Source organism: Cyprinodon variegatus, unplaced genomic scaffold (assembly GCF_000732505.1).
Source record: "Cyprinodon variegatus isolate N-32 unplaced genomic scaffold, C_variegatus-1.0 Scaffold1022, whole genome shotgun sequence".
In the NCBI taxonomy this organism is placed as follows: domain Eukaryota; kingdom Metazoa; phylum Chordata; class Actinopteri; order Cyprinodontiformes; family Cyprinodontidae; genus Cyprinodon; species Cyprinodon variegatus.
The window spans coordinates 227,853-240,679 of record NW_015151475.1 but is presented as its reverse complement, the minus strand read 5'-3'; the positions used below and the strand labels follow the sequence as shown (position 1 = coordinate 240,679).

Genomic DNA, 12,827 nt, shown 5'->3' with positions numbered 1-12,827 from the left:
CACACTCAGTAGAAGAAACAAAGATTTGAGAGAGAAGAGAAAATATTTGAGAGAGCGCATGTTTTGAATGTGAGCATTATAAGTTTTGAGTGCAAGAAGATGAAATTCTTTTCTCAAATTGAAATTATGTGCTCTTGCATTATGGCAGGATAATTCTCCCATAGTCCTTGTCTTTGTCATCTTCTATATTCAGCTGGCTTTTGAAACCCATGGCGAGAAGGTGGGGGCCGGGTGGCGAGGGTTACGGGTGCGGGAAACGCAAAAGTAAAGCAATAGTTACATTTACTAGTAACTAGATACTTTTATTGTGAAGTAACTCAGTTAGTAACTCAGTTACCTTTGTGGAGAAGTAACTATAACTAATTACTTTTTCAAAGTAACGTGCCCAACACTGCTAATAGGGCACGGTTCCCTTTTTGGGGGCCTTAGTTTATTCAACTACTGTCATCCATTCCAGGTAGGCAATAAAAAGTTCTACTGGATTCACTTTGTATTAGTCTGTTTTTCCCTTCTTCATAAAGGTAGGCAGCAGCTTGACAAAGCCATGATTGCAATTATTTTACATCCAAGTAGTTTGTAGTTCTTCATATATATACACACACATCAATGCACCATCAGACAGATGGTATCGGTATCTGCTGATACTGCATAGCCAGGGTTTGGACATCGGGGCCAAAAAAATGGTATCGGTGCAACACTAATAGGTATACAGTGGGAACACCTTCATATCGCCCAGCCCTAGGTCCAATCAGAATATAGAAATTATCAGTTTTGATATTCTTATTGTTCAGTTTTACAGTTTTTGAATTCGTAATAATGTTTCAACTTTTCAGGAGTGCAGGATTTATATGCGTTGAAAGATTGGAAGAAAGTAATGTTACTAAACATGAGTGGCTCTCCGTCACTCATTTGTATGTGTGTAAATGTAGCTTTTGGAAGATAAAAGTATGGCGACCCCTGATCTGTAGCAATGTCTAGGTTCAGAGCACTTTTCTGTCCTGCAGTTTGGCTGAGGACAGCCAAAGGGACGGTTTAGAACTAAAGCCCCAGGTCGGATGTTATTTCACTCCTTCCTCCTTTATCCACCAGGGGCAGTGTTGGGTCGAGACGGCGGCGCTATGAAGCAGATGCTGCTGCCCTTCTGGCTGGGGCTCGGGGGAACTCTGGGCTCTGGAAGACAGCCGTTCCCTTGGATCCACGTCACGGATCTGGCAGGAATCATTGCTCGATCTCTGGAGCCTCCTGCCAACACTGAAGTCACACACTCCTCACCACAGGTGTACAACGGAGTAGCACCCGCGTTCACCACCAACTATGAGTTCACCAAGGAACTGGGTCGAATTCTGAGGCGGCCCACAATCTTTCCTGTTCCTGAGTTCGTCATGAGCACCCTGTTGGGCTCCGAGAGGGCCGTGATCCTCACTCAGGGACAGAAAGTTAGACCCATGAAGACTCTAGAGTCTGGATATCAGTTCAAATACCCAGACTTGACCTCAGCCCTGAAACAGATTGTAGGGAGTTAACAGATGCTGAACTTTATGATTGTGTTTCATGAATAAAAACTGTTGATTAAAGCTGCTCAGATTACAATTTGAATTTTATTTCCACAATACATTAAACTACACTAAAAAGGTATTTTCAAATAAAAGAATCTATCAGATTTCTTCAGACTCTATTATAGAATTCCACTATGATCACTATAAGATAATGCATATGTCTGATTAGTGGGTTTGTTTACAAAGGAAAAGGTAAATAACATTTAAAAGCTGCAAATTATTCCCATCTTCCACTGAAACGTTAAAGGTTTGCATTAGAATCTGTCACCTTTGACCATCAAATAGTAAAATTTTAAAACGGGACATAATCTTCTCATGTTGAACCCAACCAGCACTTATCAGAAGTTCCTGTTGCTCTCTGCTGCTTGCAGGTGTCAACAAAATATCCAGTTTTTGTAATATAAATTAGGGAGGCAGTATGAACCCAGGAAGGCTAAATAAAGTTTTAATAAAGTATTATATGTAGGAAAGTAGTTAATGCAGAGAAAAAGAATTTCAACATTTTTACTCCTGATAAATTCTATTAACTTTTAACATCAAATATAAGCTCTCTTTTCACCTAAAATGATGCAGATTGAAGCACTTAGCAGGAGGCTGCATCTTCGACCTAAAGCAGGGGCACCCAAACATTTCTGCATAGGCAAACATCTGACAAGTTTAAACTAGACACAAAAATGTTCCCTTTTTTTAAACATATATAAAAACACAACCATAGTTCTGTTGTAAAATTATTAAATAGTGTTTTAATGAAAGACTGATTTCTATTCTGAAAGGTTTAGTTAACATTTAAGATCAAAAAGCTAAAAAGGAAAAGAAAAAGAAAAAAAAGAAATGTTAGATTTTTTCAGTTTTTGTTGTAGCTTACATTTATGTTTTTGATATTTTGAATTTGAAACCAACTTTTTTTGTTTTGTTTGAAAATTTCGCTGTTAAATGCATGTTACCACCAACAGCCTGGACCAGTGAATTTAATTTGAGCCATTTTTAACTTTTGCTCAAGGACCACAGAAGATCCTTCCAATGGCTAAATATGGCCTCATTTTTAACACTGGGGTTTAAGAAGAGCCCAACTGCTATTCTTTATACTTCTTAAAAGGTTAGAGTCTTGTTGGTTTTTTACTTGACTTGACTTATCTGGGTAAATACCCAGTACAATCATGTTATCCTTGAGTTTAGCGACAGGAATAATATCCAAATCTTGGGGCCTATTTAATGAAAGCTTCATTCAGAAATCCCAGAATAAGGATAAAACCAGACTCCAGGTAGCGTGAGGAATGCATCCTTGTTTCATCCGTTCCACAAAGACCAGGCAGCTCCACTTCAAAGCATGGTGTATGTAATCAAACTAAATGCTTGTCTGTAGATTTCTTCAATAGACTAAAAGGTTGATCACGGATTCATTGATTCAGCAAACAACAGATCCACTAAATGCCTAAACTGCCAGTTAACGAAATCCGGAGCATCATTTAATTGTAATGTATCTTCCATCCAACACACCAATAACCTCGGGAAATGTTGCATCAAAAAATGAAAGTAGTCCAGCTGTTCTTTTCAGTGATGTGAAGTCTAAATCATGTTACATCCAATATTGTAGAGTCCCTCCTTGATATACTTTAATCTTCCATGGCCAGGAAAGTTATGAAGATGTACCTATCTTCCTTTTAAACCCACTTCTGATGGTGCATTTAATCGTTTCTTTGCTAAGGTTTTCAGCATCTATTTCTGCATACAGGAAAATATCATTAGAGGAAAATGAGCCCAGATCAGATCATCTGTGAGGCGGTAAAGGTGTGGCTCTGCTCTGTGCGATGCTGAATGATGGACCCAGTAGTCTGCACAGGTAGCAGATGTCCTCCATAGAAATACCTGCTCATGCAGGTAATTTAAAAAAAAACAACAATCAAATATACAGTAGGCATTTCTTTAATACCTTCAACACAGCAGGAATCCAACAAAGGCCTTTCTGTCGAACTTAGAACAGCAGCCGTCTTTAAAAAGAAAAGAAAAGCAACGTTCACAGAAAACTATAAGGTTAAAGATAATAAAGGCCAGTGATTCCCAACCAGGAGCAATGATTTGATCTGCAGGAGCTATGTGAAAACATTTAATATTTTACTTCCCAGATAAAGAAATACAATAAAATAGGACTGGGATGTTTTTTTTTTTTATCAGTAAGGGCAACATAAACCAAGATTTTATCAACAAAAAAAGATTCAAATCAATATTTTCATGAAAGACTAGAGTGGTTGTCGGTGCTGTGCACCTGCACGACTTCTCTGTGAGCTAGAGCAGGAAGCAGCGCAAAGTCAAAGAGAAGAAAGCACCAAAGCAGCTGCATTCAAGGCTAAAACATCCTATTGCTGGGGATTCAGGAGGGCAGGCGTTTCATTAACACAGTGAATGATGAAACCAAAGTAAAAGTGTCTATATCTAATATCATTTATTCATTTCCCCCCCCCGGATTTATAGAAGACTTGTTCAGAAGAAATCCAGTTTCCGTTAAAAAAACCCCCCGTAGATTTGTAACTTGATTTGATTTTGTATTTATTTCAGTACTTACAGGTATTCTTCACTTTCCAGGAAACACATTTATTTGAAATGAAATGAATGAAATGTCTGAGCATTAAATGTTAATTTTAAGGAAATTAAATGAATATTTTTCATTTTATGCTCTATCATACTATTTTTGGAAAGTAAAATGTTTGATGGGGGAACAAGGAGGTAGTCCTGGTGTGATAAAATGACCAAGGGGGTACATAAGTCAAAGAAGGTTGGGAACAACTGGTATACGCTACCATCATAATGTTAAAATATTGAAAGTACTTGATTTAATAGTATTAATTAGTGTTTTTATATAATGTAGAGAGATGGGGTACAGACATCACTGACAAACCTCATTGCTTTGATACATATGGCTTTTATTGGAATCAGGGGACCAGGATGCATAACAAGAATATAAATCATTGGGTCAGATGCTTTGGCCCACAGTCCAGTCACAGTAGATAAACTATCTGCCTCCACCGGCCAATGATCCCAGGAAGGAGAGAAAGTCTTTGGTTTCTGATCAGTGTCCCCTGACTAGCTTGGCCAGGAGCAGGCTAGCTGTGCAAGTTAGCATGGTTCCATGAAACCAAAGTGAAGTACGTAGGGCTCCGGAGTAATTCAACTACTCTCAACAAAACAGATATTTTCATCTGGAAAGTCTGGATGTTGGATGGAGCACATGACAGGAAATAAATATTTATAAACATTTAACCAAAGCCAAGAGTAACGAGTAACGTTTGTCTTAAAAATGTAAGGAATAGAAAGTACAGATACTTGTGTGAAAATGTAATGAGTAGAAGTCAGAAGTAGGAAGAACAATAAGTAATGGAGTAAAGTATAGATACCTAAAAAGTGTACTTAACGAAGTTTTTGTACTTTATTACTTGACACCTCTGATTTTGACATTTCTAAACTTTCATTTGATGCAAATTAAGACTCAAAAATACAACATCCAAATACTTATGGACTACAGTTGGGGAAACCAAACATATGTAAATGTTTAATAGAGACCTATAGACTTCCTGTAGTTTAGCAAACAGACATGTGGAATAAAACACTACAGCAGACGATCTGCCTTTAAATTCTGAAGGGATTTCTGTTTCCAAACAATCCAGAATTAACTAGTTTCCATCTGGATCATCTCTCCGAGTCGCTGTCGATCTCCTCTTCTTTGACGTTTTCAATGACTGGAAGCTGATCTCCCCAATCGCTGTTTCTAGCGCAGCGGTACACATCTCTGGAAAAACAATTATTTCACATCAAAACGGCACAGAATATATGTATCAGAAAGTAGTCAAACATCTAAAGAAGGCATCTCCAAAGTTGGTCCTCGAGGGCTGCTGTCCTGCAGGTTTTAGGGGTTTTTTCTCCTTTAGCACAGTTGATTCTGATGATTGCAGTTCAGCAAAAGCCTGTTAATCAACTATTAATGGAAATCAGCTGTGCTGGAGCAGGGAAACCTCTAAAACCTGCAGGACAGCGGCCCTCCAGGACCGACTTTGGAGATGCCTGATCTAAATCATTATTATGTCATAGCTGATTTATTCTAAATGGATTATTGATATTTTATCCAATAAGGTAAGAAATAAATTCTGAAATTTCCTGTTTATTTTTTTACCTTTATGAGAATTAAAATAAAACAGTGGGCCTGAGAACTTTTCCTGATAAGAATTTATGAAAAAATAACTTTCTACCTAATAATCAATGAATCAATAAATCGTATTTATTTCACATTTTAAATGTACACTTATTTTCAAATGATGAATATCATCAACTTGACATCACGGCTGAACACCGAAGGTTTACCAATTACCAGGGCGGTGCAGCTNCCTCTGCAGCTTTAAATGCCTTTTTGACTCCGTGATTGCCTGTCTAAATTTATGTTGGTCCCTTATACCTCCTAGACCCAACCAGGGGATGTAACAGAATCAGACAAGGTGTTTTTTTCTTTTTCCTAACTTGTGACTTTCTGTCAGTGGGACAAAAATGCAGCAAACCAGCAGAACCTATATCTGAATGCACTGGTTCCCTCTGCCACTAGCTTGCCATTACACCGGCTGCCAATTTCCAGCGAGCCTGCACTGCTGCAGACTGGTCCACTCGCCCTACTCAGCCGGATTGGGATTAAACCCCAATCTCGGGGGGGGTACCGCTGAAAATGACACAATATGGAAGTTTTACTTCCTCCGTTCTGTTAGTGGCACACTTGCACGCTCTAATTCAGTATTGTTTTCTAGCTTTTTTTTAGCATTAGCAGATATTTAACTTACCGTAATTTTCGGACTATAAGCAGCACCTGAATATAAGCCGCAGGTTTTTTATGCTTAATTACCATATGATTCATGCACAGAGAGGATTGTCAGGAAAGAGGCAACTGTTTGGGGAAGCTCCTATTTATTAACATTTCAAGACAATTGAATTGAGACAATTCTTCCTGCTGGCGTCTTCAACGTATCACCATTGACTCGTTGATTCCAAGGTTACGTGCAGCGGTTCTATTTCCTTTGTTTACTGCCAAATTGACTGCCTTTAACTTAAAAGCGTCATCGTATGCATTTTGTGCATGTTTGTTTTCCAGAATGAGGGTGTCACACAAACTGTCTTGCGCTCGCAATGTCCGTCTTTCTTGGAGTCTGCTTCCGCAGGTACCGTATTACCCTAGTGGCCATTAGCTGTAAAAGTCTATAGATAAGCTGCATTGTTATATAAGCCGCAAGGTCAAAAAATGGTCGAAAAATGGGGAAAAAGTCGCGGCTTATAGCCCGAAAAGTACGGTACTTGTCCAAAAGGAAAGCAGCTTCACCAATCTTTACCTTTTTTTTTCTCTTTTGGCTTGCATCAGAGAAATTGTGCGAAAGAAGAAGCCATTGCGAGGCTCCATCACACAACTAGGATCTGGCAACGCCTGTGCTCCATTTCACGTGAATTTAAACGCTGCAGAGCCCTTTCTTATCAACGTTAGCATCAAAACTAGAAGTAAATATTTATATATTTTTGGACCCACCACAACTTTTTTTTATTTTGAGGAAAAAATATTTTGAGGAAAAAACTTGTAGTTATGACCTTTAAGTCGTTTAGCTCTGGGTTTATATTAAGGTCTACAAACTAGCTTCAGTCCACTGATCTATTTAACCAGCAGCTTTCCCTCTCTTCCAGCCGCTTCTTACCGGCTGTGTTTCCGTGCCGTCACCACCATGTGCTGCAGCTGCCCATCCGAGCGGCACAAGTGGCAGTGGACGTGTCGGGTTCTGCGCAGCACTGGTGCGATCAGCCTTCCCCAGTCCAGACCTTCTGCTCCTGCCTTTGCTGGTTCTGTTCGGCTCAGGATCAAGTAGCTGAACTTCTCCGTCTGACACTCATGTTTCTGAATACAGAACAAATGGGTGGAGGAAATATTTAAATGTTCATTTATTTAACTACCGTAGTGGGAAAAAAGTATTCAACTATTTTCTCTAGTTAAATAAACAGAGATCGATGGATTTCACTCAGTCTGCACTTTAGTTTATGATATCTTTTAATCATACAGCCCTTATGGCACAGTATTCAGCCCCGTTCTGCCTTAGCAGCGTTCGTTCCCCCTTACTTACAACAATAGAAAAGTAGTCAGAGTCAAAACAAATTACAGACACTTTGGTTAAACAGTAACATTTTAGGAATAAACCTTGAGAAAGAATGTGGTTTGATTTGGGAAGAAGCTATGTCTGGTCTACAAACACTAACAGGGGAATTGTGTGGCCTTACAGGTAAAAACAGACTGAGTGAAAACCTTTATAGTGAGTAAAAAGGATAAATGAATATATAAAATAAGAGAAATAAACTGAATATTTGACAAAAGTTGTATCAAAATTAAAGTATTTACTACCATCAAATGTATAACTAACCATAATAAAAACAATTGATCCAATGTTCTGTATTTTTCCCCTCTGTTAGCAGGTTGGGTCTTACCCCTGGCAGAGGTAGAGGATGGTAGCGCTGCTGGAAGTTGCAGGGTGTGATGGGCTCCTGGGCCAGTTTAGGACAAACCATTTCATGAGGGCACTGAAAATTAGACGATAAAAAACATGTAAATAAAAAACAAACATGTTTGACTCTGCTGGCTGAGATAACGACTGATCTTTGAAGGTTTTTCAGCCTACCGGTGCAAACATGGATGCTGGTCGAGGGTCATGAAGGACCTTTTCCTGTTTCTGGAGATCGACCATTAGGTTTATAAGACTGATCCATCATCACAAAATAACAGGAATAATTTATTAAATACTCAAATACCTTTAATAAAGACTCTCTGGCCTCCATCAGCATCTGATGACCCTCTTTGGTACCATTTTCCACCAGAACCTAAAACACAGATCGGATCATATAAACAAACAATGAACTGCTGGTTGTAGTATTATTATTATTATTATTATTATTATTATTATTATTATTATTATTATTACAGTAGGAGTACTTTTATTTTAACATTAAATTAATTATAAAATCTAAATTTTATTACATTTTATATCTGTCTTATTTTAAATAAATATTTAGAAATTCTAAATATTTGCTGCATTCAGTAGAGTTAAGTTATTAATCAATTTCAACTGATTATTTGAAATGTATTGAATATAAACTTTAATCATATTATTGTAAAAGACATTTAAAACATTGAATGTCAGTTTATCTTTGCCTCTTTATGCTGGTAATTTTTATCAACATTTAAAGTTTTACTAATATTCTTCTTGATTCGGTGCCGGAGTGCGCCAATTTGAAAAACAGAGGAACAACAAAAATGGAGAAATACGACGAAAGGTTAATCGGTCTTTTTGCCAACTCCATTAACAGAGACTGTTCCTCTTCGATGTTTAGCACCTCTAGATCCATCTCCATGACCGTGATATTTTGCAGATGTGCCATTGTGGTTTTGAAAGATAAACACTCCTGCCGGTGCCGCCGAAGTTCCCATGACCATCCGCTGAAGTTCGTGAGTTCTCGAATATACTCTCCCTTGCTCTTTGGTGGGAAACTACTGTGTGTCCCTAGAAATTCCAGACCGACGGTGCAGAAGCATACCATTAAAACTGGTTCACGACCAGACCCAAGCCACATTTGATGTGTGCGGTTGAAGAAGTATAATCTGCTCTTTAGCCAACGACCTGAATGACTTCTACAGTCCTGCAACCACCAGCCATGACACCTCCCCCACCTCAGCTGGGGCCTGGGCGCCTCTCACGATACCCACCTTAAAGGCCCATCCCTTCTCCCCTCCTCCCACCTCAATGTCAACTCTTTCCATAAATTAGAGAGATGTTAATAAACTCTTCTGAAGACAGAACCCCCCTGGAAAGCTGCTGGACCAGATTCTGTGTCTCTATCCACCTTGAAGCACTGACCAGCTGTCTCCATTGTTCACAGACATTTTAACACCTTAGCACGTGAAGCTGGGAAAACACGTCTCCGACTCACAGCTCATCAGCACCGGTTTCCCCCCAGGGCTGTGTTCTTTCTGCTCTGCTCTTCTACACCAACAGCTGCACCTCCAGTCATCAGTCTGTCAAACTTCTAAGTTTGCAGATGACACCACTCTCATTGGACTGATCTCTGATGGGGACAAGTCCGCCTACAGGTGGGAGGTTGACCATCTGGTGACCTGGTGCAGGGAGAACAACCTGGAGCTCAACGCTCTAACAATGTGGATGGTTGTGGACTTCAGGAAGAACTCATCCCCAGCTATCCCCATCACCCTCTGTGACTCCACAATTATCATTGGGAAGTCTTTCTGCTTTCTGGGAACTATCATCTCACCTCCTCCATCACCATCTGGTACGCTGGTGCCACTGCCAAGGACAAGGGCAGACTGCAGCGTGTCATCCGGTCTGCAGAGAAGGTGATTGGCTAAAATCTTCCATCTCTCCAGGATCAGCACGCCTCCAGGACTCTAAACCGCGCAGGGAAGATTGTGGCTGATTCCTCGCACCCCAGTCACAAACTATTTCAGTCACTTCCCTCTGGCAGGAGGCTGCGGTCCATCAAGACCATAACCTCACGCCACAAGAACAGTTTCCTCCCATCTGCTACCAGCCTTATCAACAAGGACCACCTTTCTACATTAACGCACAGTCTACTGTGTATATAGTATATAGCAGGGGTAACCGATTAAAAATCAGCGGGGTCCGAATAAGGAAAATCAACAACTAGTAAAGGTCCGGAGCCATTTTTAATTATAATCCGTTACTTTAAATATAATTTAACACTGAAATAAAAAGCAGGTTTTTATGCATTCATGTTATACACTTTTATTTTTTTAAATTAACATGTATTAAAAAAAATGTTTTTTGAATCTTTCACTTTGGTATATAGACAATTTCATGATTCATATAATTTATAAAACACCTGAACTGACCGTTTGAACTGATGCAGCTCATTGGCTAATTTGTATCACATGCTGGACGCGTGGCTTTACCATATTACCAGGAGAAGCTGCGCAAGTGAAGTTAGACACTGTCGTCAGACAACGTGGTAATTTATAAATGTTTTAAATCAGGTTGGGTCCAGATCCGGACTGCGGTCTGCTAATCCGTGACCTCTGGTATATAGCTATGTACTATACATAGTAAATAGTGTATTGTATATAGCTGTAGATTCTGTCACATATTTAATTTGTCTGCACCATCAACACCAAGTCAAATTCCTTATAAGTGCAAACCTATTTGGCAATAATCTTGATTCCGATTCAATTACTAATTTTAAAACTAACCTTAAAATCAATTTTAATCTTTGGATTTTGCCAGCATGAGACTCTCTGTTTTGGCACTTGTGGCCTTTATTTTTTAATTTGGTTTTATTTGTTTTAATCAATGTATTATATTTGCTTGATTCCTTTACATTCTGTTGTTTTTAAACAATTTTAACTTTAAGTCATATGTATTTTGTGGCAGCTGTGGTTGTTTTAGAGGGCTTTATAAATAAAGTTGAGTTTATCTGGGGTTTTTTTGGACCACAGCACACCTTTAATTGTGTTGTATAAATTGGCTCATCTTTCAAATAATAAAACTGTCACTAAAAAGTAGAAAAGCAGCATCATTTTAACACGTGGCTCTTCCCTTGCGGCCAGTTTCAGAGCAGTAAAGCCTGTTGAACATTGAAAGATTCAACCAACCAGGTAAGAGTTGGTCTTCCTCCACAGAGTCACCACTGCCTCCTCTCGGTCCACGCCGCTGGGAAGCTCTGACAGAGTAAAAGCTGCAACCACCAGATCAAACTGCACCTGGAGAGAGAGAACCTGGAGCTTCAGGCCTTCATTATAACAATAATCTACTAAGCTGACATTTACAAATGCAGATTTTAATCCCAGATTTTGTTTAAGTGTGTTTTTAAGCTCACCAAGTTATAAATGTGTTTTGGGCACTGAATCAATTGATAATATTATTTCTCTATTACTGTAATAGATTATTTATACCATCAAACTGTACTGTACATTTTTAATTACCGGTATTCTAAGTTGGTAAAAGTTGTGTATGAGATACATGTTTTACAATTTGATCATGTTATTGTTTATATTTCATGTTATTATCATGTATGTTTATTTTTTAATAAGTGTAGCATTTATTATATTATAATGGAAATTAGCTTTAGCTATAAACTTTAAATGCAGCACTTGTTTGGTCACTATGTTTGCCTGCACTGTCCATCAAATAAAGATGAAATAAAAATAGGTGGAATTTATTATGTGTCTTTTACTGTTGCCTGGGTTGGTGTTATAAACTGGTTATCAGTCATTAAATGAAAGCTTGAAAAAATAAATAAAAAAAGGTCAAAGGTTTGGAGATTTTTAGGTTTTAGGATTTGCAGCAGAAAAAGACTAATGCTAAATCATTTTTATGGGAATTATAATTATATTATCAACTGAGGCACTTTAAATGTTATTATTGAGTGTATTTAATGACACTATGCCTTAACTATTTTAAGTTATTTTAGTTTTTGCAATAAGAAATAATCTGTTGATTATTTTTTAGATTAATCATTTGCTAATCAGATAGCCAAAAGTTCCTTAAAGGAGATGTTTTTTTTTTTTTATTATTGAACCAGGTAAAACTAACACTTGAGGAGTTCTGGATAGAGCATTCTGACAGAGGAAAAAAGATTTCTTATCTTAAATGCAAAATGTTAACTTTTTTTTAACAATCTTGGTATAATTACTGATCTAAGTGGGTTGTTTTGTCAGTTAAAGGCATGTTTTAGAGTCTCTATACTTAATCATTTAAGAAATTAGTCGATAATTATTTCAATAATTGATTAATCACGATTAATCCCATTAAATGTTTCAGCCCAAATATATATATATATAGAGAGAGAGAGACGCAAAGCCCCATTTTTGTTTTTGAGTGTGTGAGTTGGGCCAAGTGATAACACTTCAAAAGGTAAAAAGAATATTAAGACTCTATTAATTAGAATCTGTGTTAAATGGGGCTCACTTTGTAAGATTAACAGTAACTTTTGGAATAGAGACCTTTAGTTAGCTTTCAAACAGGTTTTTTGTAAGCCAACCTTTCAAGTTTTCAACCTTTAGCTTAAATGTGATGCTTTCATTATCTGTAAATGCAGAACAAACAGAAATAAAAGTTCTCAAACATTAGGCTCTGTGTAAAACAACCCATATAATGTGTTTTTACCTAATGAACGTAGGACTGTATTGATGATAAGCTCATCATCTGTTCTGTGTACATATAGAGCAGGTTTAATTTTGTCCCT

General features: G+C 38.0%; 2 protein-coding genes across 2 annotated transcripts in view; one reads left to right on the top strand and one right to left on the bottom strand.

Annotated features, from left to right (window-relative positions):
* Positions 1–1,578, top strand: part of sdr39u1 (short chain dehydrogenase/reductase family 39U, member 1) — a 9,090-nt gene extending 7,512 nt beyond the window's left edge. The window contains exon 6 of the mRNA XM_015399537.1: positions 1,090–1,578. Coding sequence (XP_015255023.1) covers positions 1,090–1,523 — 434 coding nt within the window. The 3' untranslated portion in view covers positions 1,524–1,578. The remainder of the gene's footprint in view (positions 1–1,089) is intronic.
* A 3,300-nt stretch (positions 1,579–4,878) lies between these two features.
* Positions 4,879–12,827, bottom strand: part of mettl17 (methyltransferase like 17) — an 11,866-nt gene continuing 3,917 nt past the window's right edge. Inside the window, exons 9-14 of the mRNA XM_015399536.1 lie at positions 11,236–11,343; positions 8,367–8,435; positions 8,237–8,287; positions 8,046–8,138; positions 7,268–7,464; positions 4,879–5,337 (exon numbers count right to left, since the gene is read on the bottom strand). Coding sequence (XP_015255022.1) covers positions 5,238–5,337; positions 7,268–7,464; positions 8,046–8,138; positions 8,237–8,287; positions 8,367–8,435; positions 11,236–11,343 — 618 coding nt within the window. The 3' untranslated portion in view covers positions 4,879–5,237. The remainder of the gene's footprint in view (positions 5,338–7,267; positions 7,465–8,045; positions 8,139–8,236; positions 8,288–8,366; positions 8,436–11,235; positions 11,344–12,827) is intronic.